Raw genomic sequence first — 27,979 nt, 5'->3', positions numbered from 1 at the left:
TCTAGCAACCCTGAGGAGTTACATAAGTCTAATTACTCTGACTGCCATACTGTAAGGGCTACAAGCAAGTGCTCCACTGGATAGTTTTAAATGAGTACAGTCTTCAAATCGTCTTCACCAAGGTGTCAGACACTGAGTGAGCCATCTTGAATCCTCCAGTCTAAGCCCATCCATCAAGAGTAAACATTGTTGACACCAGCAGAAAAGTCAATCAATCCTGGCCCAAATTCCTGAGCAATAAAATTTTAAGATGTAATTAAATAGTTGTTTTAAGCCACTAAGTTGTTCGAAGCCACTGCCACTTAGAAAAGTTTGTTAAGCAGCAATAGATAACTGGAACATAGGCACATAAACTATTTTTCATGGTTTTAAATTTTTTCATAATTTAATAAAATTGAGTCCTCATTGTTGAAGTTGAGGCTATTTTCCACTGTTTAGAAAAAAATGACAAAAGGTAAAGATAGGAAAGCATAGCCTAGAGGATCTCAGATTTAGTGCTATACTACCATAATAATGCTAAGATCAGGTCTGCATAACTAGGGTTAATAGGAATGAATTAGAAAATGATGCCCATAGTGGGTAGGTACTTTGCTGCAGACCCATCACTTAGTGATAACCAGCATGGTCATGCAAACCAAAAAGACGCACCTTTCTCCAGGCACAGCCTGACATGAGACTGTGATGAATGAAGTGCAAGCTTGACCTCAGCCCCACTTTTTCCAGCATCTCGGACAGGGGACAATTACTATAACCTATATGTAATATCTTTTTAATTTAAAGTGCAAGGCAACATTTATACATTTGCAAATGACACACATTCTTGTGGGTGGCAATGAACTAAGTTGATGATAGAAAGATCTTATAATTCTGTGTGGGTGGGCAGAAAGGTAGCAAATGAGCACATCAAAGTATACACATGAGCTATCAGTCACAGCTAAAGAGAGGAAACTAGGGTTACTATAGATTGTTCCCAGAAGATTAATGCAGAGGCTCCTTCTGACAGAAAAAAGAGCAGCCACTTAATTGAATCATAAAGTGACATTTCTCCTGAGAAGCAAAGCAGTACCACCCACTCAACTGATAACTTTGATGGAAGCTGAATAAGGTAGAAACCATCAGGAGAAAGATTGGAGAATAACCAAAAGCATGAGGGCTCAGAGGGAACAGGGACTTCTATATATCATAAGTGGGTTACAATGGACAAACCAAGCAGGTCCCCATGGGAGCAGCTGCAGTGGTGGAGCTAGTAGCTGTGAGCACAGTATGCTTGGGACTGGGAACTAGTATCTATGATGATGGTGGTGATGGAAGCAGAATATTTCTGGTGATGGCAGCAGTAGGAGCGACTGAGTTGGTTTCCCGGCTGACACCAGTGGTGTTGGACAGTGATGGTGGAACCAGACCATTAACATTAACAGTAGTGGAGATGAAGCAACAATCATGAACTTGTTCGACAAACACTTCGTTGACTTTTTATTCAGCACTGACCATGTTTTGGGTATCATGTTGGGTAGATAAATAAGTTAACAAACACCTATTATAGACCCCAGTCTTGTAAACAGATGCAGGAGTACAAAGATGACTAGAACATGGTCCCTACCCTTCAGGAACTCAGAGTTGAATATTGATAGCACACATGAGAACAAATAATTACAGCAATGAGGTCATTGTGGAGAAGAAATAAGAACTGTATGGTCCAACGCAAAAAGAGAAAATATAGTCCTTAGCTGTGACATATAGCATTAGAGGAGGCATTGTATTAGGCACTGTATAAGATAAGATAAATCATAGATCCTGATCTGGGATGCTTATTGGCGAGTATAATTCTATAAAACAAGTTAGAAAAATATGTTTTAAGAAAGTCCCAGAAAAAGAATTTTGAAAGGACAGAGAGTGACTGGAAAGTCCCAAGATTTTTAGTTGGCAAACTGGAGACCAGAGAGATAATGGTGTAAGTTCTCATCAGAAAGGTGGCAAACTCAAGACCCAAGAGTCAATGCTTCAGTTCACATCCAAAGGCAGGAAAAGGTCAATGTCCCAGAACTCAAGGCAGTCAGGCAGTTGAAGTTCCTTCCCTGTTATTCAAGAAAGGGTCAGCCTTTTTTTTCTATTCAGCCCTTCAACTGATTACAGCCACTCATATCAAGGAGGACAATCTCCTTTACTCATCCCAAAACACCCATCTTCACAGACACATCCAGAATAATGTTTGACCAAATATCTGAGCACCTCATGGGCCAGTCAAGTTGACCCAAAATTAACCATTACACTATCTTTTGGTCTCTGGGAGTACAGGATGAACAAAGTTTCTGTCCTCGTGAAGCTTATGTCCCATTGAGGGGTCACATAAATAATGTCAAACACTGCTAAATGCATAGAATGTGAACCAAGGAGACAAAGCATATGAGTAGGTGGGGGTGAGCAGAGACATTTAACCTTACCGGAATTGAAGAGGTCTAAAAGTCTGAGCTTGAGAATGAAATTGGAATTATGCTCTGGGAAGTGTAATCTAGTATCAAGGAGCAGAATGACACATTAGAAGAGAGGCACTAGAGGCTGAAAATCTAATACAGCATTCAGGAAAAATGAAGGAAATGGGGAAAAGAAAAGAAGGGAAGAAACTAGTATTTATTGAGCACTTGTTATGTATCAGACATACTTTTAAGTGTTTTCACATATCTGAACTGGAAAGTAGCAGGGGGCATGAAAAGGAAGAAAAATATTTAAAAGATATTACAAAGAATTAATGAGATTTCACAGCTGATTTTGTTTACATATGTGTATACTGGTATATCCATTTGTGCTTGGGTAGGTAGGGTTGGAAAAGAGAAAGGTCCAAAAAAAAGGTCTAAGGTTTCAATAATGGGCAACCAGTAAGGTAATAGTGGTATTATAATGGCGGGGGGGAGGGGAATTATACAAAGAATGAGAAGGGAAGATGAGTTACATTTTTTAAAATGAAACATCTATGCAAAGATGCTCAGTTAAGTAGTAGGAAATTATAGGGCTAGAGGTGAAAGAGATATCATTCCAGGAGATGTGTAATGAAGATTATCTTCAGAGAAATGGTACCTGAAGCAATAATATGTACTTTGGTTACTAATGGAGAGACTGCAGATAAAGAGGACAAATTCTTGAGGATTCTTATACTTGCGGAAGATCTAGAGCTGTGCTGTCCACTATGGTAGCCATTAGCCACATGAAGCTACTTAAATCAATTTAAATTAAAATGAAAAATTCAGTTAGTCACATTAGCTATCAATAGCTATATGTGACTGGAGGCTAACATTGGAAAACATAGAAAACATTTCCAACATCACAGAAAGTTCTGTTGGGCAGCATTTATCTGGAGATTGGTCAGATAGTAGAACCAGGAAAATGTAGTCTCCTGAAAGCCAAGGAAAACGTTTCAAGGAGTGAATGACCAATCGTATCATGCTTCAATAAAAGCATATGAAGGGCAAAAACAAACAAACAATGAATTTAGTGACCTTTAAAGCAATTTCAGATTAGTAATAAAGTTAGAAACTAGGTTATAAGAGATTTTCAATGAGATGGGTGGTAAATAAGTAGAGCTAAAAGGCATAAACAATTCTTTCCAGTAAGTTTCAGTGAAGAAAAACAGAGACAATGGAAAAGTAAGAGATGGAAGAGATCGAACTGTGTATGTATATGCGTAATAAAAGTGGTGGACTCACTGGAAGACTTAGAGACCAATCATTAAGCTATGCATCAACTTTAACAATCAGAAAGGCTTTTGTGACAACTGAGGCGATAGAATCATACAATTTTAAAGCTATGAGGACCATCTAATTCACTGGTCACATTACATAGAAAGCAGAGGTGTCCATAGTCACATAGCTCAGTAGTATTAAAATCTAGCACAAGAACTCAGGTCTGCATGTATTATTAGACATTCTACCTCATTCAACTGCCTCCTAAGATACAGACCAGAGATGAGGCGAAGAAAGCTTTTTCTATTTACATTAATCTAGCAAAAAAAAAAAAAAAAAGAAAGAAAAAAGAAAAGAGAAAGGGGGGAAAAAAGGAAATGCCTATGTTCACATATACAAAACTTTGATTTTTTAGAAAGGAGATAGTTTTCTTAACTCTTTAAAATTTAGAAAAACATACAGCAAAAACATACAAAATTATAGTGCAGAATACATGTCTTCTTAAAAATACTATGAATTCTAAACAATACCTGACAAAGGAAACTTTTGTATTTTAAAAAGGTCTGGTGCGGAGCATAGGGAAAAGACTTGACAAAGCTATTAGATATGTGAAAGCTACGAACTGAAATTTCTATTTGGGAATGAGGTAGGAGGGCTGAGACACCTAATGCAAAACAAGCATGGCAGAGGGTAGATCAGCGGACTGGGGCGGAGGAGGGCGCTAGAGGGAACGGTGTGGGCTGGCGTGCTAGGCGGAATCCAGTACAAGATACGATAAGTAAAGCATAGGTGGGAACTCCAGATCTTCGCGTTTCTCCCCTCTCAGTTCCAGAACCTGGTAGCAACACACAGACGTCATCGTTTTCGTAACTGGCGCAGACAGGAAGACGCAGGGACCCCAAGTCGTTTCCACTGAGCAAACCTAGATTTGCGGGTCTGATTTCTGCCATCTGCTGTTGCACCAATAGCCTCAGATTGGTCCAAACTAAAATCTGACCATGGTAGAGATAAGATAGATGATACAGCGGGCTATCGTCAGTTTTGAGCTCTTTTCTCTCACATCTTTAAAAGCCCTTCCAATCGCCTGGTTTCCAGGACACGCGGACAAACCACCAAGATAACCGCCAGGGGACCCCAAGAAGCGCCAACGTGGCGGTAACTAGAAAACGACTCTAAACTCTACCAATAAACTGAGCAGCTCAGCCTCCGCCCCGCCATCACTCCTGCCAGCCAATAACCTTCACAATTCCTCTGCCATTCCCGCCCACTCTTAGGGCCGTTGCAGATCCTCTTCGGCTCTGATCGCTTGCGCACCGTCAAGCCTGCTGTATATGTGCCGTTACTCGGCTTCGCTACACGAGAGGGTCCTCTGCCCTTTCTAAAGGCCGAGGGAACGAACGACGTCAGCTACCACCGGAGGCCAAGGCCCCAGAAGTTAGGCTCACAAACAGCAGCTGGGTGAAAGGAAAGAGAAAGGGCTGCCCAAGACGCGCACCGGTGGCCACTTCACGCCCAGTTTCCCTTGACCCGGAAGTTATTCTCCCCTTCTCCTCTACGGTTACGAAGGGAGAAGAAGGGCAACCAGGTCTGGCCCGGCATGCCCCGGGCTTCCGGTAACCTTTGGCCCTTTCCTGTCGTACGCTCTAGCTTCCTAGCGTGCTCATTCGTTCACTGCCTTCCTTCCCTTCGGTTTTCTTTCGCACACTACCTGGGGACTGTGGCGCCCGCGACCAGCAGAAAGGCGGTGGTGGAGGACGCTCGTTATGGCCGCCTCTAAACCTGTAGAGGCGGCGGTGGTCGCCGCGGCTGCACCTGGCTCCGGGAGTGGGGTGGGCGGCGGTGGTGCGACTGCGGGCCCGGGCACCGGGGGCCTTCCGCGATGGCAGCTGGCGCTGGCGGTCGGGGCGCCCCTGCTGCTGGGCGCGGGTGCCATGTACCTGTGGAGCCGGCAGCGACGGCGTCGAGAGGCCGGGGGCGGAGGCGACGTTGGAGGCCTGAAGCGCAACAGTGAACGGAAGACCCCCGAGGGCAGGGCCAGTCCGGCCCTGGGCAGCGGACACCCCGAAGGTCCCGGTGCTCACCTGGAAATGGTGAGAAGCAGCCCTGGGCCATGGAGGTGGAACCCAGCGGTTGCAGCCTTTCCTTGATGGGTTGTGCCGGTCAGGGGGCTTCCGATCAGAAGGCAGCACATGGGTTTAGGGAGACTCGTTTCTGGCTACCTTTATAGGGAATGGAGTAGCCTGAGGGCACAGGTTAGCAACATCCTTTGACAGTTTCCTATTCAGAAAAATATTTCTCAGTGATACAGCATTTATCTCTAGCGTTGTGGGTATTGGGTACGTTTGTGAATGTGATGATTGTATTTAGTTAGTAAAGGAAGCCAAATTCCATTAACGATTGCAATACGAATTGCTTTGATTTCCAAGGCCTAGAACTTAATTGGTAATAACCTTTTGATAACAAGCCACTCCACTTCTTTTGAAGTGTCTTAGGGTTGGGGATAGGGCTACAATTACTATTGGTTAACAGTAAAATGTTGCTCATTGGCATTTTTTTTAATCTGTGAGAGGTGAATTCTTACGTATTTTGGGCAGAAGCATCTTAAATTCATTTTCTCTTTTTACCTGGAAATTTACATGACCAAGCCTGACATACGTGAAACGGATTCTCTGATGTTAGGCGAAGCATCGGAGTATCTGGTGAAACGCTTTGTGTGCTTTTGTTGAACTATTAAATCCTTTTAGTATCTAAACAGCTGTCCGGGAAATTGGCCAGGTTGCGTTTAATAATACTAGGGTGGGGTGATATGGAGGGCTTTATCTGCGTCTAGGATTATACAGTGGTAGTTACAGAGTAAATCAGAGGTCAGAGAAGTCTTTGGTCACATAACTCCTAATTATATACATTAAAAGTCATTTTCATGTTTTACTATTCAAGGTTGAAGACATGTTTTTACTAAGTAGTCAAATTAGCCTTAAAGGAAATTTTGATGTGGAAATGAACTACCGTAGTTTAGTGCTTACTCCATGTCAGTCATGCTGGGTATGAGAGATCCAGATTTTCTAATAGGAGAGTAAAACATTGCCTTTTTTTTTTTTTACTGTAGAAAAGGTGCATTACAGTATAGTGGAAGAACACATGGACTGTGGGAACTAGGAGATGTGTGCTTTGTGTTGGGCTCTCCAAGCATAGTTACCTTGGGAAAGTCATTTTATCTCTTTGGCCTTAGTGTCATCCTGTAGAATAACGATTAAAATAGTAGATTTCTTAGGTTTCTTCCAGCCCTAAATGGTGATTCTGAGTGCTGCTAATGAATGGTAATGACAGGGATCCTTTGAATTAGTCATCATTAGTCACGTCATTTTAGAATGTCTGAAATTCTCATCATTTCCTATTTCATTTGTTAATTTTAATCGCAGAATAGTGGATGAATGAAAAATACATAAAATTTCTCAGTTCTATAATAACCACCAAAAATAAAGATGGTTTCTCTACCTGAAACTAGGTTTTGACATTGCAATTTCAAAATACTACCCCATCTCACCCATTTGGCATTTGATAGAATTTAGCAAACTGTCTTTGAGATTTTAGATTTCCTTAAATCCCATTTTCAGTTTTTCAACGTTGTCTGGATCAAGACTGTGATTTTTAAATTTCATGATGTTTTGTAGTTTTACCAGGACAATTTTTTTCACCTGCCATTAAAAAGTAGACCTTAAGATTAACTTTTTTGTGTAACTTGAACTGCTTTAAAATGATTTATTGTTTTTGACCCATAATAAAACTGAGCGAAACACTCGCACATACTGTTGTACATCTTGTGGAATTTGTTGGCTTGTACCTATAATCTTGCTTTGAGTTACTAGATGATTCTTTAGTAAAGCAGCAATAAGAATGTTTTTGCCTTTTAATAGAAATTTGTGTTTTAACTGTTATGACCAATAAATATTGAAAGATTTCTCTTTTTTATAGTCTGGTCCTTAGAGTTACTATTAGATTATATGAATACACTGACCACTAATTGTAATTTATTATCTGTGGTTGGAAAAATTGCTTTATATTTAAATAGCAACTTTAAATTGGCAACGTCGGTGGATTTTGTAATTAAGGAAGCATTTGTTTCGACTAATGGAAAAGCTGGCAGAATCCTGATGCCTTGAACTGTTCTTTCTCCACCTGAACAGCTGTAAATTTTAAGGGAATGAAGGAATGGACAAATTGTCAGTTCAGGGTTCAGTATCAGTGAATAATGTGGAAAATCAGTGTTTTTTTGGTCTTTTGGCTTATGTTTGCCTTTATGTAAAATTAACTAATAAAATTACTGGATTTCTCTATTGGGTTTGAGATTTTCATGTGGAATGTATACTATATCCAATTATCTTTTTTGGGGGATAGCAAACACTTGTTATGAAAAAGCAGAAATTTACATTTTTGTTTAATTAATGTAGATTTTAGGATTTCACTAAAGAAAGGCATCTAATCACAATCGATAGCATCTGAGATTGTAGTCTGCCATTATCCACAGGGGACACGTTCCAAGACCTCCAGTGGATGCCTGAAACCACAGATAGTACCAAATCCCATATTTACAGATGTTCCTTGACTTATGATGGGTTTACATCTCAATAAACCCATCGTAAGTTGAAAATATTGTAAGTCAAAAATGCCTTTAATGGTGCCCTATGGAGTATTGGTTGTTTACCCTCATGAATGCATGGCTCACTGGGAACTGTGGCTCATTGCCGCTTCCCGGTATCACAAGAGAGTATCAAACCACATATCACTAGCCCAGGGAAAGATCAAAATTCAGAATTTGAAGTACAGTTTCTACTCAATGTGTATTGTTTTTACACTGTCGTAAAGATGAAAGATCGTAACTCGAACCGCTGTTAAATTGGGGGCCCTCTGTCCTGTTTTTGTTGTTGTTCTTATACATACCTATGATAAAGTTTAATTTATAAATTAGGCACAGTAAGAGATAAACAATAAGTAATAAAATAGAACAATTTATAATGTAATAAAAATTATGTGAATGTGGCGAGAATCTCTCAAAATACCTTATTGTGTGGTAAGATGAAATGAGGTGAATGACGTAAGCATTATGACAGTGTTAAGCTACTATTGACCTTCTGACAACACACCAGAAGGATGATCTGCTTTGGGCGATCCTGGCTCATAGTCAGAAGCAGGTGATGTCGACTGGGAAAATTTTCCGACCATAGGTAACCAAAGCTGGAAAGTGAAACCACAGATAAAGGGAGTACTGCTGTACTTGAAGTATTAACTCATATTCCATTTGGGGCCATTATAAAATCTACTGTGATGTGCCATTGATTCAGTATTTTTTTCAAAAAAGATTTAAAGAATTATAGATTCTCAAAGAAAGTTCTTTAAAGATCATCTTATCCATATGACTTCTCAATATCTGGGCCTAAGTTATCGCAAGAAACCACCACACCCCCACATAAACCAAACCTGGTATTCAGGATGCACAGATGTCTTAGGTTTTCTTTTTTCAAACAACCAATGACTTAAAAAAAAAAAAAATGCATCTGTTTAAAAGCATTATTGACAATAGTAGCATTTTATCCAATTGGTTTTTTAATCTGATGATAAAAAATAGTTATTCTGGTGTTCAGTTTTTTTAATGTTACACAGGTTATCCCAGACCTCTTGAATGAGAAGGAAGAAATGTACCTGAACATTTTGATAATGGGATCAGAGACTTGAGTAACCTGCTATTATGGATCATCTTCTAAATGAAATAATTCTCTCCTCCCAAATGATCTGTTTCCAGTTATTTTTTTAAATCAAGATCACCAATGATATGCTTATATAATTAAGTTCAGTGAACACCTTTCAGACTTTAACGATTCTTGCAATATTTCACATTGTTTTCTCTTAATTTCATAACTTTTCCTGTGGCTTCTGAGACACTGCTTTCTGAGAGTCTCACAAATCCTGAGAGTCCCGTGCTTAAGACAAATAGTGATCTGTTCTTACCCACGAGACATAATTGAAAATCATGACTGAAGACCTTCCATGATCTTGATCCTGCTTACCCTTTCAACTTCTCTTGCCACTTCCTTGTTTCTCGTCTTGGATGTTCTGTGAACACTGCCTTTGAGTCACAACATGTAGGCCATTTTACCTTTTCTGAAAACTTTCTCTAAGCACACCACTACATAACTTTTTCTTTACATAGCACTTTCACATGAGTACTAGAGTTGCTTATCCATGTCTTTCCTACTATACTCTTGAACCTGTGAAGGTTGTGATGGCTCTTTCCCACCATTGTATTCTCTGAACCTTATAAAATGCCTGGCACATGGCAGGTGTTGAGTGAACCAATGAAGCTTCATTGATATCTGTAAATATATATGTGTATATACATGTATATTCCACAGGTTGAATAGTTTTTCAAAATTTCCAGCTTTTTATTCTACCAATTGATTCTAGAAATTGGTATAACAGTCTTAAACCTCATTTAGGCATTCTTTTTATAAGTCACTTGAGTTTATATGAACGACTACAACCACAGTGCTGCAAAAGCAGCACTCTTTCAAGTAGGTTTTTCTTAGGTAAAGAGTACTCATGATTTAGTAGGTGGGGTTCTTGCGGAAAAGATCCAGAATCAGACCGGCGAGAAACCAAGCAGCATTTGGAGAGTTGGAGAACTCAGGTTTACTACACTGGCGGACCCAGAGGAGCTAGTGCTTTGAAGATCTGGGCCCAGAGCTCAGTTGCAACACTCCTTATATAGACCTGATTGGGTAATTTGAACTCAGGCCACTACAAAATGGCGGTAGTCGCTATGGTTGCAGGTAGTTACAAAGTGCTACAAAGCACGGGAGTTGCTGGGGTTACAAACATATTTTGCTTAGAACAAGCAAATGGAAGGTGAGTCTTTAGTCAGTTTTGGGTACAGCCCATGTATCAAGCATATTTACAGAAGCAGAACAGAGAGCTGATTAGCCTTTTGAATGAAAATTCCTCTTCAAGGTTGATTGTAGATTTTTTAAATTTCTAGATATAATATAGGAAAGGACTTTATTAGGTATTTTCTTATCATGCTAGGTTTGATTCATATAAAAGTAACAACTGATCGATAACATATTGAAAGTTTGTTTCTTATGCAGTAAGTGTTCCAGAGTTAAATGCTACTTTTGTAAAGCTAGGATTTAAATATAACAAATATGCTTTTGGAATTTGGTAAATTAAGAGAATAAGACCATTTAATGGACGCATTATCGAACCACCTCATGTATAATTTAACCGAATACCCATTTTATTTTTCTCACGCAAGGATTAATGAACCTAATTCTAACTTGTTTTTCTTTCAGTGACTACATGTGATCATCAAGATAATTTACAAATATTTGCTAAGAATTTACAGTGATTCCGTACTGCCAAATGTGTATCAGTGAAAACTTTCTGTATTGTAGTCACATTAGCATTGTAGGGCTTGTTCTAGGGGTCCCTTTCTGGTCTCAATTTCTTCTCTGTGCGTGCTTAAATAACCTTGTTTTTCTTCTTGGAGTATTTTCCTAACTGTCCTTTGTTAGTCATTTTTGTTCCAGAGCAGATTCTTGTAAGTAACCTTCATTGACTGTCAAACCTTGATTGTTTCCTTAGTCTGTGTTCTACTAAATGTATCAGGCTCATACCTTAATATCTGTAGTTTTGGTCTTGAAATGTTACTTGTTTTCCAGAGTAGATCCCTCTCTGCAGAGGTTGGGGGCAGGCTCCTAGGTTTGCTTCTTGTTTTAACAAGTTTCAGCTCACAGTGTTTATTGAAGAGAGAAGTTACATACATATTTACTATGTTTCTCATTGTTTCCTTTTAGATTTATTACCCTGAGTTATTTGTTTTTAAGTCTTGTGTTTTACCCAAGTTTTGGATATGTGTGTGTGTAGTTGCTACTCTTTGGACTAATAATTTTCTGGTTATTAGCTATAAAATTTACTAATTACCTAATGTACATTTTCTTAACTGGGGTTTCAGTATTTTTTTAAATTAATTTATTTAATTGAAATGATTTAAATTTTTTGATCAATATTTTGATCAGTATTAGTTCTTTTGGGAGGCTGCCAGTTTATACTTGTTTCCTGCACTAGCCTCTTGTGTTCCTCCAGCATAAAGACTATCCTGTTGGTTGTACAGTGGGGTCACATCAAGTGTGCTTTTAACTAAAATGAATTCAGTTATGCTTGGTTGGCAAAAAGAAAAAAAAAGATCTAACTGTGCCGATGATTCCCTTTGTCTTTCACTTCATAACCCTTCACCCTGGCGTCAGTAGTGAGCAAGATACAATACCTGAATGTTTCCTTTTTTTCACATCCAGAATGTGAATCTGGATGTGATTCTAATGATGAAGATTCATATTCATAAAACATTCTTGACAGTTTATGCAGTAGAGGAGTAAAGTTGAGGCAATCCGGAGTCTGATTGCTTGAGTTTGAATCCTGCTTTGGGCAAATTTCTCAATCTCTCTGGGTATCAGTTTCTTTAAATGCAAAATGGGGATAAAAGCACCTTGAATCTCAAAGAATTTTTTAAAGTGATTTTTGACAGTTAATTTTTGCCTCATGCATTAACTTCAGGCTTCCTTATAAGATTTGACTCCAAATATTTGTTGAATTCATTTAGCAGAATCACAGGGTCATGGAGTTGACTCTGCTGGACAGATATTCACTGTGAAGAGATGAAACTCAGATCTTGGATGGAAAAGGCAGAGTTTTCTATTAGTTTAAGTAATACCTTGATAAACTAGGTAGAAATAAAGCTCTTTTCTTTTTTATAGTTCAACTGTATTCTTACTGGTATTTGCTAAGTTTAAATTTATGACCATGTATTGCTCGTGGAAATTGAGTACAGTACATAGTACCTAATCTTTTAGAAAGAGATTAGTATTTTTTGAACCCACCAAAGTTACATGTAGGAGGCCAGAGCAGCAGGAGAGGAGTAATGGGAGTTTGGAGTCTTGTGTGTAAGCAGTGGGAGTAACTAGAGGGTTTTGAGCAGGGAATGTCATGATCCAGTTTACTTGCTTAAAAGATCTTATAGATCAATTAGAAACTAATTTGTTGTAAGAAATGCAAGGGGAAGATGCATTTTCACAGAAGTTTAGGGTAAAATATGATAGAATGTTCAGTACCTTAAAAAGACTACCAAAACCAGAAGTGATTTCCAACAAAATAAATTAGTCTTTTAAATCTCCTTAGTAGCTTTAAACTTTTTCCTCCAGTGCATTTATAATTTCTGCCTGGTATTGGCCTCAGAGCTTATGAAAGTAGGATCTAGACCCTGACATAGCAAAGGCTGGTGTCAATTGATAATCTGGCATTGTGCTAACCAATTTTTTGTTCTAAATTCTATCAGTGGGCCAAAATAATGAGCTTTTTTGTACTGTCCTTGTTGTAATGTCATTCTTTCTCTGCATTTTTATTAATGAAAGGAAGCAGTTGGGCAGAAAAGAATGAGGGTGGTGGTGAGTAGAAAGTGATAAAGATGTTAACCAAGATTGAGCACTACACAAATGTAGTTTGGTTTCTTTCTCGAGTGACAGTGTTGGAGCAATAGAAGAAAATTTGCAATTTGGTGGTTTGCCTATGTAATTTGATCATTTTCTATGTATTGTCGTTCAGAGTATTGTTTTTTCTACACTACAGTAAGGAAAGAAAATTAAGCAGACTCTGGTTTTGGCCTGAGAGGATGAATAATTTATAATAATTTTTAAAAGGAAGCCATTATAAAACTTGGATAAATGGGCGGCGGGGTGGCGGGGGGGATAGCTAATTAAAAGATTCAGTTGGTTGGCTTTTTTAGGTAATTTAGACTTTGCTGAATAAAAATAAGAAATATCTGTATTTCTAAGCAGAGGAAGCCTTGTGTACCTATCCAGATTTCTCTCTATTCTTCTAACTTGTCAATCCTCACTGTGACTGCCTCTCCTTGTGATATCATTTAGCCTTAAACTTCAGGTAGACAGGAAAGAGTTCATTACCTGTTTATGCTAATGAAACAAGGTCATTACTCTGCCCAGAGAATGTTTTTATTTAGTTTGCAAATCTTTAGTAAAAATACTAAATAAATCTTCAGTATGTTTGTAGTCAGACATACTTCTCACATGCATTTCATATGCCACATTATTTTCTGTATAAACAGCCCTCTAGTTTAGAATGTGAAGTAGCTGTTCTCAATGACATAGAAACACTCTAAACTTTTTGCAAGAAATTGAAATGTTTTTCTTTCCTTTATATTTAATGTCAAAAGTAAGGGAGTTTCATTATTTTGAAGTTTTATTAGTCACCATAGGGTTCATGATTATGATGTGTTTGTGTGTTCTTGGCAGATTGTGCCTTTTATCAATAAAACTGTCCTGCGTTCCATCTAAGGCTTTTGAATATTTTACCTAAGACTGCCTTCTTTTAGTTAATATTTGCCTTCTGTAATTTCTTTACATTCTTTTTGACCTGTCATTCCATTTTAGGTCATGTCTTATAAGCAGCATAGTTATTTTTTATTTTAAATAGTTTGAAATTTTTTTAATATGGTGATTTAACCTATTTACCTTTGTTGTTAGTGACTTGTTTAACGATTCCTGCGGTTAGTACGTACCCTGCTTTTTTGTGTCTTCCTTTATCCTCCTCTTCCTGCTTTGTGTTGTATTGCTCATCTGTCCCATTCTAGGGTTTATTTTTACAGATAAGAAAGTTGTAGATCTCCATTTCGGTATAAGATTTTAAGTTCAAGATAATCTTTCTTCAGAACTTTGAAGTTGTTACCCCATTATTTTTTAGTACCTAATATTGGCGACAGTCTGCACAAGTTTGATTCTTTATCCTTTGTAGGTAATCTTTTCTACCTAAAAAAAAACTCAGGACTTTTTGTTGTGACATTTCATTGTGATATGTCAAAAATGTGTGTCATTTTTTTCCAACTCCAGGAATTTTTCTAATATTTCCTTAGATACTCCTTTCTATGTCTAGATACTCCTAAACTTCAGATAAATAAATATTGGAACTTCTGGATTTATACTCCATGTCATTTAACTTTTCCTCCAAACTTCTTACCTCCCTATCCTTTGTTTTCATTGCATTCTAGTAGACTTCCTTGGCTCCCATTTCTACTTGTTAATTTCTTTTCAATGATGCCCATCCCAATATACAACCCATCCATTTGGTTAATTGTTGTAATCTTTTTTTAAATTTCAAGATGTCTAATTGTTGCTCTTTAAAAGCACTCCCCCTGCCCTTTTAATGACTGTGATAGCTTCCCATTCCTCTGGTATTAAATTTTGTTTGGTTTATTCTGCTTTCTTAAATACTAATATTCTACTTGAGTTCAGTGCCTCTTTTATGGTATTAATTTTCCTTTATGTTAACAATTCTTGACAGTAGTCTTTTGAAAGACAGGCAAGGTATTCCTGTCACTTGTCTCTGGATATAGGGGATCTTTATTCTTTCTAATAAACAAAGCTGTACTCCAGTATGACTTCCACTTTTCTCAGCGGAGTGGAGGACTTCGGAGCTTGCTTCAAATGCAGTTTTCCAGCAATTACCTTGATAATTGTCCCCCATAGTCAACAGTTACATAAGAGATTTCTAGTTGTCTTCTATTATAGATGTTTTGTGCCAAGGAATTTTACTGTCAAAGTTTATGGAAGTTGATTAAAGCTATTGACAAATGGAAGATTTTATTTTCATATTAATTATTTGGTTTCTTTCATCCTCTCACATCCTAGTTTTAAAATATGAATATTCCTTGTTGATAGTGGTTTGCTTAATCTAGCTGTTTAATATTCTGAACTTAGTTTCCTACTAATCCTCTTGTGCATTTTATAGTTTTTAAAAAATAACTATAGATGTAGTCAGACTAAAGGAAAAGGGAAACAAAAGATAAATGGAGGAAAAAGGCAGCAAAGAAAAATAAAGCAAGAGTAAGGGAGAAAAAAGCAGATAGAAAAAAGGGTGGTTATCTTTTTTGTGACAGAGATGCCCTGGGACCCTAAGCAACTTAGCTTTCACAGCCCCTGTAAGTTATTTGTGGGTGCACCTACTTATGCTTTGGCTTTGTCAGAGTTTATCTGTTGAAGACAAATGGATTGTTTTATAATCACATTTGTTAAATTGGACAGTGTTGACAAAGTTTTGGGTAAACAGATGCCACAAAGCTCTTGGACCTAGTAGTGGGAATCTGGACAACTGGATTCGTCTACAGAGATGTTTTCCATGTGTTGATTGACATATTCGCAGCTGTCTTCAGTGGGTATTAACTGCCAACACTTCCATACTGTACGCATGAAGTATATAAGTTGGGTCCTTCAGAAGCAGACTCTGAGACAGAGATAGAAGTGTAAAAAAATTATTGCTGAGCAAACAATAGATTTGTGATAAAAATTAATGAAGACGGCAATGTGTTTCTAGTGTTTATTCTACACTGTTGACAAACAGTCTAATAGAAAAATAGCAACACACATGAATAAGTGGTTTTTGGAATAAGAAAGCCAGATGCTAATAAACATGAAAAGATTTTCACATTCATTAATAGAGAGGAAAATAATATTGGAATATTACTTCATACCAGAGTATTTCGGCTTTGGCACTATTGACATTTTGAATCTGATAATTCTTCATTGTGAGGGGCTGTCCTGTGCATTGGTGAAAATTAGCAGCATCCCTGGTGTCGATGCGCTACAAGTAGGTCCTCTTACCACCCCCAGCTGTGACAATCAGAATGTCTCCAGATACTGTCAAATGTGCTCTAGCACAGGGTCCGGTGCTCCTTTGAGAATCTAATGCCTGATGATCTGAGGTGGAACTGAGGTGGTGACGCTAGCACTGGGGAGAGGCTGCAAATACAGATGAAGCTTTGCTGCTCGCAGCTGCTCACCTCCTGCTGTGCAGCCCATTCCTAACAGGCTGAGAACCGGTACCGGTTCCTTCTGCTCCGTGTGGCCCAGTTCTTGATAGGCCATGGACTGGTACTGGTTTGTGGTCCTAGAGGGTAAAAGCACTCCTGATTGAGAACCACTGTTTTATACCCATTAGACTGGCAAAAATTAACATAGCTATCACACCTGTTGCTGGCAGGAATAGCAAGAAAGTTGTACATTAAAGCACTACAGTCTTTTTCTAGAAAAGTCTGAGTATTTTTGAAATTAAAAATATATAAACCTTCTGGCTTAGCAATTCCACTACTGAGACTATCCCATGAAGATATGTATATGAAGAGACTTGAATTGTAAATAGACATTCTACACTCCCCTTTTTCTTCTCTGTTTATTTAATCCCTGTGATCTGAATCTATTCCTGAGTATTGATAAGTATTTAACAATTGTTTCCTCTCATTTCAGAACTCTCTTGATAGAGCCCAAGCAGCCAAGAACAAAGGCAACAAATATTTTAAAGCAGGAAAATATGAACAAGCTATTCAGTGCTATACTGAGGCTATCAGCTTATGCCCTACAGAGAAGAACGTTGACCTTTCCACATTTTATCAAAACAGAGCTGCTGCCTTTGAACAATTGGTAGGTATCCTAGGTTGTTTTTTCTGTTTTTTTGTTTCTCTTTATTTACATAATGTTTAATGCCACTTGAATCTAATAAATTGTTTGAAGTTGTCTGGAAATGACAGGATTTTTGTTTTGTTTTTATTTTCTTTAATTTCATAACTTAAGAACAAATATAAGTTTTGTTTGGTACAAATATAATCTACAGGTTTTTTTTTTTATGTGTGTGTATCAGATTTCATAGATAATACAGAAAGTTAAAGTTTCTGGTGACTCTCCTCAACAGTTTAAGGCTCTTTCAAAACTTTTTGTCTGTATATATGTAATAGTAGCAAATAGAGAAAAGACCAAAGATGAGTTCCTGTTATACATACCGTTTTCAGCATATTTTTTAGTTGCTACTATATCTTGTACAGCTTTTTATAGCAGACGCAGATCTGTTTCATTCTTTTTAAAGGCTGTATGTAGTAGCTGTTTTATGGTTCTATAGGGAAAACATCTCCCTATTAATGAATATTTAGATTGCTTCCTATTGTCCCTATTGCATTCAGTGTTGCAGTAAATATTTTAGGTTTTTTTTTTTTTTTTTTTTTTTTTTTTTTTTTTGCATACTTTTGGGAGAATTCTAGAAATCCAAATATAAAGAGATAGCACCAGTACCTACTTCCAACAATAACATAGCAATGAGCATACTTTTTTGTTCATATTCTCACTGACTGTGATTATCAGTCTTAATATTGGCCACTCTTTTAGGTGAAAAAAATACTATGTAATTATTTTAATTTGTACTTATTGAGATGGTGCTGAAGTTGACCATTCCTTTCTATGTTTATTGGGCATTTGTATTCTCTGCATTTATTTTCAACCAAATTTTATTGACTCTCTCATCTTGGAAGGTTACTATACTAGGAGCTGGGTTTCTAGAAGCAAACAATGATACACAGAACTTAAAGGTAGCTAAACAATGAACTACTGAATGACATTTTGATAAATGCTTTGAAGAAACAAATGATTCTATAATAGAGGAATGACTGAAGATAGGGTTGGTGCATAAAACAGTGGGGAAGAGAATGTTATAAGTAGAGGAAACAATATGTGTAATTGCTCTGAGGTAGGAAAGAGTTTAATGTGATTAATGAAATTTAAAGGGTCTTAAAGTATAAAGAGATGAAATTGGAGAGGTAGCAGAGATCAAATCAAGCAAAGCTTTGTAATGGTTAGAAATATGGATTTGATTCTGATTGTAATGGGAGATATTGAAGAGTTTTAAGTAGGGCAAGAACACCATCTAAAATTGCTTTTACTGTTCTGTTAAGACTATATTGGAAGGAGGCAAGAGTGAAGGCAGGGAGATTAAGTAAGGATGTTGTCGCAGTAGCCTAGGGAAGACATGAAGGAAAGCTAAAGACCAACAGCACCGAATGTGAAAAGTGAAGAGAAGGAGGAATTTTAATAAGAGTAGGGTGGGGAAAGGAGTGAGACAGCTAAGTAGACAGTTGACTTGGGAAATGTCTCTGAAAAAAAACACTTTAGGAAAGTGGTTTGGACTAAAGAGATAAATTTGGAAATCATCTAATTTTAGACGTTATATAATGCCAGGACAATAGATGTTATCACCTAGGGAGAGAGGATTCCAGCAGGTAGAGATCAGGTAGAGGGGGAGAATTCAGTAAAGGAACTTGAGAAGGAGCAGCCAGTGAAGTGAGGTGGATGGAAATCAAGTGGAGTGGCAACTTTTTGAAGGTTTGGCTAATAAAGAGGAGCTGAGAAATGGATAACTGCAGGGAATTATGGAATAAAAGGAATGTTTTTAAAAGATGGAAAATCAAGGCAATTTTTATGCTCATGGGAATGAGTCAATAGAGAAGCAGATGGAGAGGTGAGATGTCTAACAAATGGAAGTCCTTGAAGTGGAGAAGAGTGTGGATCCATATCACAAGTAGAGGGTTGGCCTTTGATGAAGAGGGACAGTTCCTCAGTTCTGTTTGTTTGTTTGTTTTATTTTTAATGGTGACATTGGTTAATGAAATCTAATAAGTTTCAGCTGTAAACTGGTGAAATAAGGCATATATATATTTACACTGTGTGTTCACCTCCCATAGTTAGATTTCTTTCTGTCACCACATATTTGACTCCCTTTATCCCATCTACCTCCCCGCACCACCCTCTGGTAACCACTAGTCTATAGTCCATGTCCATGAGTCTGTTTATTTTTCTTATTCATTGTTGCTTTTAGGTTTATAACCCACATATAAATGATATCATGTGATTTTCAACTTTTTCTTTCTGGCTTGTTTCGCTTAGTGTGATTATTTCAAGGTCCATCCATGTTGTCGCAAATGGCAGTATTTCATCTCTTCTTATGGCTGAGTAATATTCCATTGTATATATGTACCACAGCTTCTTTAGCCAATCATCTATTGTAGGACAGTTTGGTTGCTTCCATGTTTGGCCACCGTGACTAATGCTGCTATGAATATCAGTGTACAAATATCTATTTGGATATGGGTTTTCAAGTCTTTGGGTAAATACCCAGTAGAAGGATTGCTGGATCATGTAGTAGATCAATTCTTAGTTTTTTGAGGAACCTCCATACTGTTTTCCATAGTGGCTGTACCAATTTGCAGTCCCAGCAGCAGTGTATGAGGGTTCCTTTTTCTCTGTATCCTCTCCAACATTTGTTATTACTTGTCCTGTTGATTATAGTTATTCTAACAGGTGTGAGATGGTATCTCATTGTGGTTTTGATGTGCATTTCCCTAAAGTTCCTCAATTCTACCAGGAAGGAAAGAGATGATATGAGTACATAGATGCAGTTAGGTTTGTAGATTTGATGGTAGAAAGATGGCCTAAGTATGTCCTTTGCCTGTTCTTTAAAATCTTTATTGCAGATATTTGTATGAACTGTTGTAATGTATTGTGGATATTAACTCTTTGTATGTATTGGGAATATTTTTTCCTATTGCGGGACTCTTAATACTCAGCCTGTTAAAGTTGGAAAACTGATTTCTGCTGAACAGTGCTTCCTTTAGTGTGACTTTTTTTTTAATATTTTCAATTGCAGCAAAAATGGAAAGAGGTGGCACAAGATTGTACAAAGGCTGTTGAACTTAATCCCAAATATGTGAAAGCTCTCTTTAGACGTGCAAAAGCCCACGAGAAGCTAGACAATAAGAAGGAATGTTTAGAAGGTGAGCGTATTTTTGTTTCCATATGAAAATTACTAAAGGATTTGTAGTCATTGGTAAATTTATGTGAAACTCTGCCTGTGAGCAGCAAAATTATTTGTATTCAAAAGTTTAGCTCTTCCCCAATAGAAACTTTGTTTTCTGGTTTAAATTGACATTGCTGATATTTGAGTATCATCTCTGTTCCTAAATATGTAATTAAATGAGTAATAAGATTTGGACTTTACATGACACACATTTGAAACTTAACAGTTAATGAGCACCATTGTAATTCCATGACTAAGAAAATCAGAAAAGAGGTTTCACTGAGTGACAGTATTTTTAAGATTCTACTTATCAATTAATAACCCATATAAATATGAAATAATTTTGAGATGAATCATTAAAGAAAACATTTGGGTTTTGGCTGTGGTATTTTCAAACATTATTTTATACCCAATTAGAAATTATGTAATTGGTACAAAGCATCAGGTGAATTTGTCATTTTTAGTAAATACTGTAAATATTCTGTGGCCTCTAATTGGCCATCTGCTGCCAAGACTTCAGTTAGAGTATAGGGCTTTTAAAGTACATTCCTCTGGGTGCCATGGAGCTAAACCAAAGTGTAATTTCTACAAGCTAAATATGTTTTCCACTACAATTTAAATCTGACATATTTGAATTAAAACCATCAATAATCAAGAGATTTAGCCGTCTTTTTAATAACATTGTTATTTAAAAGGAAAAAGCCATTTTATTTTGAAAAATCTGGAGTACCAAATGAGAGTGGTTTAGAGAACATTTTAGAAAAATTTTAGGTTTTGTGGTATCACATACTTGTTTGAAGTATCAAGATCAAGGATTTGGAATTGTAAGAAATTGTGTTCAGAAAGAGAGGGAACAGCCATTGTTAGAGCACTCTGAATGAAAGGTTGAGAGTTTAAGGAACCACTCATCTTTTTAATTTCAAACCTCTGTATCTTGAGCTGTGGCATAACCCCATGAAAATGGTATTTTGGAGCATATTTAATTGAGAGCTCTGGCAAGATGGCTGTGGAGACAAGGAATAACTCTGAGGCCTATAAAAAAGACCAGACATAAGAGAGGCACACTATGTCGATTTAGCCTATAGTTACTGGCCTAAGAGAATGTACTGGATTCCTTGTTTTCTTTGCTATGTAAAATATTAGAGCTGTGAGAAATATCACAAATCATGCATTACAGTCCCTTCCATTTCACAGGTGAGCAAAGTGAATCTCATAAAAATGAAGTGACTTTCTGAGCTTTGAATTTGGTCACAGAGTATATAAAACTAAAATGTTAAGAATCAGTTTATTGGAGATGAAATTGATAGCCCCATAAGGCTGTGAATTTAGTCTGGTTTTCTGTAGTAATGTGCCCATTTGATACTGTTCATCATCTTTGCAATAATTTCATACTTACTTTTGCTTTCCCATCATTTCTAGATGTCACTGCTGTGTGTATATTAGAAGGGTTCCAAAATCAACAAAGCATGCTGTTAGCTGATAAAGTTCTTAAACTTCTTGGAAAAGAAAAAGCCAAAGAAAAATACAAGGTAAATTAATCGGAATTGGTTAATAGAAGGCGTATACTTTGTGAATGGTCATTTCTAATTTATATTGCTTAAAACATGGGCATGATGATAATGATAACAACTGCTCTGGATTATATTTCTTTTTCCTTTAAACTTGGGCTTTTGTAGCTTATCTTTTGTTAATAATTGTAAGCTATGTCCAGTATTATACCTGGAGAATATTGAAAGAATGCATCTGTATTAGGAGTCACCAAACAATGGCCTACCTCCAGGCCAAATCCAGTCTGCCACCTGTTTTTGTAAACAATGTTTTATTAGAACTCAGCCATTCACACATTATTTTGGGCTGCTTCTCAGCTATAATGGCAGAGTCATGCGGTTGTGATGGAGGTTGTGTGACCTAAAAGCCTAAAATACTTATTATTTGGCCTTTCATAGACAAAATTTGCCAGTCCCTATCCTACATCATTGAAGTTTTTGAAGGCATACTATATAAATGGGCATTGATGTTAAGCAGTAAGAGATAGTTTTATTCAAGAAACATTTATTGAACAAAGCTCCACAGTGGGCATTTTACAAGAGTAGATGCAAAGACATTACCCATATGAATTACAATTTAGTGTGAGGCCATTAATTAATAAGTATAAAAGGCATGGTATGGTGAAGTGTCATGAAAGGATAAGAGTGGAGTACTGTGGGAGTACCATAGGCATCACTGAACATCACTGGAGATTATTAAATTTCAGTAATTTAGCAATTGTTCCTTTTTTCTTTAACAAGTTGCTTTTCTCTTTAATAAGCTGTGTTTTTAACTTTACATTTCTGAATATTAGCTGAGTTAAAATAGGTTTTTTCACTGCAAGATTTTCATGTGCTAAGATGTGTTGCAAATCTCTATAAGGAATATGGCTGCAGTGGTTCCTAGTCTTTTTAAACTATGGAACCTTTTCCCCCGCTCCGAGCCTCTCATAAAACTGGTGTTCTTCAAAACACTTTGTAAAATATCTTGTTATAGTCTCACAAACTGAACCTCGAAGGAACCTGGTTTCCTTGCATATACTTACATAATGTTATTGTTGAGTAAATTATGCTGGTTGAACTGAAGGGGTGGTAAGGAAATATGTTAACCTACCTTTACATAGGTTCCAAATTGGTTTCCACATATATTTTCTAATCTGTTTGTATGCCACTACGTAAATCACAAAATACTTTTCATATTATTTTGGTGCTTACAAACCCTGTAAGATAAATAAGGCAAGCATTTTTACTGTTCTTGTAGAGAAAACTGAAAATGACATTTTCAAGGTCGCATAGCTAATAAGTCACACAGCTAAAATTTGTATTTGTTCCTTTGATACTTAAGTCCATTACTTATAACATTGTTTTCATTTTAAATTTCATTTTAAATTTGTAATAGCTTCATTTCTAAGCAGAATTAGGAGACCAAAGGCATTGATTTATTCCGCCTCCAGTTAAGCGCTATTTAAATTTCTATTTAAGCTCTTCCCCTAAAGCGGTAAATGATTACCACTATATATTCTTACTCACAATCTTTAGTGAAATAGTAAAGTTAGACCTGTTTGTCACTTAATGAGTGACCATTTGATTTAAAATATTTGTTTGTATAATCCTAAATTAAGACATATTGAATCTCTCCCCAGAGAGAGCACAAAGATACAGGTTTTCCCTTAGGTTTCCTGTTCAGTTTTCTTCTTTCCCAGTCTCATCTATCCTAGGTTAGATCATTTACTTACACAGCCAGATCTCTTTTTGCCCTCCTTCGAATACAAAGTTGTTAAATCTACAAAAATAACAGAAATGATGTTTGTTATACATTTTAATATGCCACATTTTCATTTTAAAAATTTGAAGTTGAGGTCTGAATATAAGAGCCCTTTGGCTGTTAGTCTCTTTTCTCTCTTCTTTTAAAACTTTATCTTCTTAATTGTACTATACAGAGAAACAAAATTTTCCTATAATTATGAATAAGGTTGCCATACCAAAAAGCAATTAAAATAGGAAATGTGATTTCATTCTAATGTTCAGTGGTATTTACTGTAATGGAGATCTTCAGGTGCAATACAGCTATAGGGCAGATGAGAAAGCCTGTGGTAAATAGACTCAACATTTCAGCACCTGTGTAAGACATGGTCTTGAGTAGTAAATTGAAATGTTGTATTCTATGACAGGAACCAGGAGGAGGAGATAATTTTAACTCAGCAGTTGTTTGCCTCTTGAATTCCAGATTTTACCTTCTTTTACTTGTAGTTCTAAAAGTTCTTGATATTTTACATCTTTGGAGAGGGAAAAGGCTCTTATTTAAAAACCTCCCTTGACTAGCTGTGACTGGGAGCTTTACCATTCCCACTGTGTTATGGTTTGGAGCCTAACATTATTCTTCAGTTATTTAAAAAAGAGGTTCCAATTTTTACAACAGCTTTTCATGGTGTTCTACAAATGTACCTGCTTCTTTGGTTAGTTTTTTCTCATTTTGATATATTTAAACATGATTAAATTTCAGAATCGTGAACCTCTGATGCCATCTCCACAGTTTATCAAATCTTACTTCAGTTCTTTCACGGATGATATAATTTCTCAACCCATGCTTAAAGGAGAGAAGTCTGATGAAGATAAAGACAAAGAAGGGGAGGCTTTAGAAGTGAAAGAAAAGTAAGTATATCAAGTATAGGTATCTGGTTAATGTTTTGGCAGGGGAGATTTTTTTGTTTTGTTTTTGTTTTTTTGCTGCCATAGTGCGTAAGTGGGGGTTTTGAGTCACCTCAAAAAAAAATCTCTATAGATAGATATAAAATAAAAATAATATATAATAATAGTATTATTATAATAAAAATACTTCTCGCATGTGTCTGTTACACCCTGAGAGTTACTTCTCTAGTGACTTAAGGTTTCATTGCCGGGAATCTGCCCTGCTCTTAGGATCTTACATGATATTCTCAAGAGGACCCCCGGTGAGTCAAGTGATTGGTTATATTCGATTAGGGGCACTAACTTGAAAATTATCGTGTAGCTGAATCTGCAGATGTTTTAGTGCAGGGAAGTTTATAATTTATAAACTGTGAGATGCTTAAAAATGCCCAAAAGATTGACTTCAAGTTTTTTTCTGCTTGCCTAGGAAGATGCCGTTCTTTGGGCTTCTTGTGTTAGAGAGTTAAAACCAAAGTACAGTATCAGATACCATGTTTACAACTGGAGATCAGTGATATAATCTAGTATATGAGCCATTTAGCCTGCTTATCCATTTATACTTATGAATATTACTGTCGTTTTGCTGTTAAGGCTAGCTTTCCTCTCTGAAAGAAAAGACAATATTATTACCAATATGGCATTTTTAAGTGAATTTGGAAGAAAGGAGAATATTGTTCCTGTAGCAAAACATAGTTTTACATCTATAGCATATCGGAAGGTTTGAGGAAACAGATTGCTTTTAATTTGTATCTTTCAATTTTTCCAGCGTCGTTTTCCACCTTTTAAGAAAGATACGATGCCTAATTGTACAAGAAGTTCAGATTTTAGTTAGTTGATACTCAGTCTTTTCAGAAAATTGGGGAATAAATATTTAACATGATGGCAATAATTTCCTCTTTTGGTTAGGAAATAGTCCTTGTCCCGGAAAAACTACAATGAAGTTAATACCATTTTTTTAAAAGCTATATTGGGAGGTGGCAAGACATAGCTACCTCTCACCAGTGCACTAACTGGAATTGGACCTAAGTTTTTGAATTCCATTTTACTCTGAGTCTTAGCTTCATTGTTTTTTAAATGTGGATAATGCCTTTGAGGGCTATTGTGAGGTTTAAAGGTTATGTTTGTAAGCATTTGGCATTTAGGCTCAATAAGTAGGACCCATTATTACTTCCATTCTGATTTAATAATTGTTTTCTTAACCTGGTGACCTGAGGAACAAAACTAGAGTATAGGGAATATTAGAATGTAATTGTAGGAAAGGTTAGTGCAGAGTTTATAAGATTTTGACTAACAGCTTTTAAGTCACTTGCCAGTTTTCTCTATTCAGAATACATAACAAATGAAATGAGGAAATTGTATTTTAATTTATAGAGCCTTATATTTGTAAGACTCCTTAAAGCTCATCTCATATAAATTCCTTTTCAGTTGAAAAAAATTCCTTCTGCAAGCATTCTTGATAACTGTCATTATCTTAAGAAGAATAATGATACCGTGGTCACTGCATTTTTAAGAAGTAGGAATGGGTGTGTTTTTAAAGTTTTCTCTCTTTTTTTTTTAAAATTATTTATTTATTTAATCAAAGAAATGATTAAGTTGTTTTTTTTTTTTCCCTTTTTTTCCCCCCTCGTCTGCCTACCCCCTCAAGTTTTCTTTTGATAGAAGAATCTTCCTTTAAATTTGCTTCTTTGGTATTTCCACCTGTTCCTTCTATGTCTATTTTTTTTGGTGAAACAACACAACTTCTGGATGAGAGCCTTTCAGATATTTCTCTGCCTCCAGTCTTGCTCTCTTGCAGTGTATTTTCCACAACTCAGCTCGAGTGATCTTTACAGACCAAAGCTTGGGCCACACCTCTTCCCTTGGCTTCTGTAGCTCTGAACTCACTTGATTATTTCCTTTTCTCTGTTTTTTCCATTAGTCATAAACTAACTGTTGCGTGCCATCAGTGTGTCACAGATGTGAAGGTGAATAAGATTTGCCCTTGTTGCAAATCAGTCTGTCATTAGCTTTTCTTTTCACATATCTAAATGTCGAAGCCTGGCAGTAACCCTAGGTGTCTGCCATTGACTCCGCTGTTTCTTTTTTGAAACTCTTTGTTCAAGGCATCAAGAAAATCCCAGTTTGCATCAAAAATCCTATATTACCATTACCTGCCCTGCCCCACTACAGTCCGACACTGGCTGGCTAACTTGTTAAGCGGAAATGGACATTTGCTTGTATACTAAAGGTGGCAAGTTTTAGTATTTGATCATCTCTTAGTAAATAACTTCCTGTTCATCTTCATTTTCAGTTCTGGATATTTAAAGGCCAAACAGTATATGGAAGAAGAAAACTATGATAAAATCATAAGTGAATGCTCAAAAGAAATAGATGCTCAAGGCAAATACATGGCAGAAGCATTATTACTACGAGCCACCTTTTACCTGCTTATTGGCAATGCCAATGCAGCGAAACCAGATTTAGATAAGGTCATCAGTTTGAAAGACGCTAATGTGAAGGTATGTTTAAAAATGTGTGTGTGAAAAATTAAAAAATAAATAAAAGTAAAAACTTAGGTAAGTTTTGCCAAATTTTTTGCATTCTGATTGCCATTGTCCAAACAGCTATTTTTGTTTTGGAAGGGATTATGCCTAATGATGATTGAGTTGGTGTAGTGAAACTGAAACATAAGTATCGATGACATTTATCTTTAGGAAAGGAAAATTTTTTTTTTCTATAACATCTGGCAGCTTCAGCTTCCCCTTGTAGTACTGCCTACTGTAATGGACTAACTATATTTGGGTAGGGGTAAAGTTGAGATAGCAGTGGAATAGGTAAGGCTGCAAGTAACATACAACATGTAGTAAAAGATTATAAAATGCATTTAATAAAAATAAATGCATTTAATAGATTCTGAAAGATTTTATGTTACACGAAGAAAAAACAGATTCTAAAAATATGATATTAATACTGAGATATACCAAAAGTTTTTTTAGTTGTGTCATTGGGACAATCATCATTTTTCAGATGTTCTTATATATATGTAGTTATTTTCATAATTCAGATTAAGGGAGTCTCTTGAATTGTATGAGCTTTCTCCTCAGTATAAAAAGACAGAACTTAGCCACCAATTAAGTCTATTCCTTACAAATTTGTTAATTCTCTGACTTCTTTCTTCATTGAATTAAGTAAATTTGGGCTTTTTTTCACCTCCAAATGAAGCATTCATGTATTTTGTAGAATATAAAAGTTGTTTTCAAGGCCTAAGTATTTAACAAATATCTAAACTTCTTGTAAACAAAAGTAATTGCGATTAAGTATTAAAAGTTCCTTTCAAAATGAGATTTGCAAGTTGAAGATACCCAAATAATATTATCTTTATTT

The 27,979-nt window shown here is 36.5% G+C and overlaps 1 protein-coding gene across 1 annotated transcript in view; it reads left to right on the top strand.

Moving 5' to 3' along the window:
- Positions 1-4,959: 4,959 nt before the first annotated feature.
- Positions 4,960-27,979, top strand: part of TOMM70 (translocase of outer mitochondrial membrane 70) — a 32,893-nt gene continuing 9,873 nt past the window's right edge. Inside the window, exons 1-6 of the mRNA XM_006916550.3 lie at positions 4,960-5,764; positions 17,033-17,206; positions 20,253-20,379; positions 21,822-21,931; positions 24,432-24,580; positions 26,907-27,114. Coding sequence (XP_006916612.1) covers positions 5,438-5,764; positions 17,033-17,206; positions 20,253-20,379; positions 21,822-21,931; positions 24,432-24,580; positions 26,907-27,114 — 1,095 coding nt within the window. The 5' untranslated portion in view covers positions 4,960-5,437. The remainder of the gene's footprint in view (positions 5,765-17,032; positions 17,207-20,252; positions 20,380-21,821; positions 21,932-24,431; positions 24,581-26,906; positions 27,115-27,979) is intronic.

Source organism: Pteropus alecto, unplaced genomic scaffold, assembly GCF_000325575.1.
Source record: "Pteropus alecto unplaced genomic scaffold, ASM32557v1 scaffold164, whole genome shotgun sequence".
NCBI classification, from domain to species: domain Eukaryota; kingdom Metazoa; phylum Chordata; class Mammalia; order Chiroptera; family Pteropodidae; genus Pteropus; species Pteropus alecto.
This window is presented reverse-complemented; position numbering and strand designations above follow the sequence as displayed.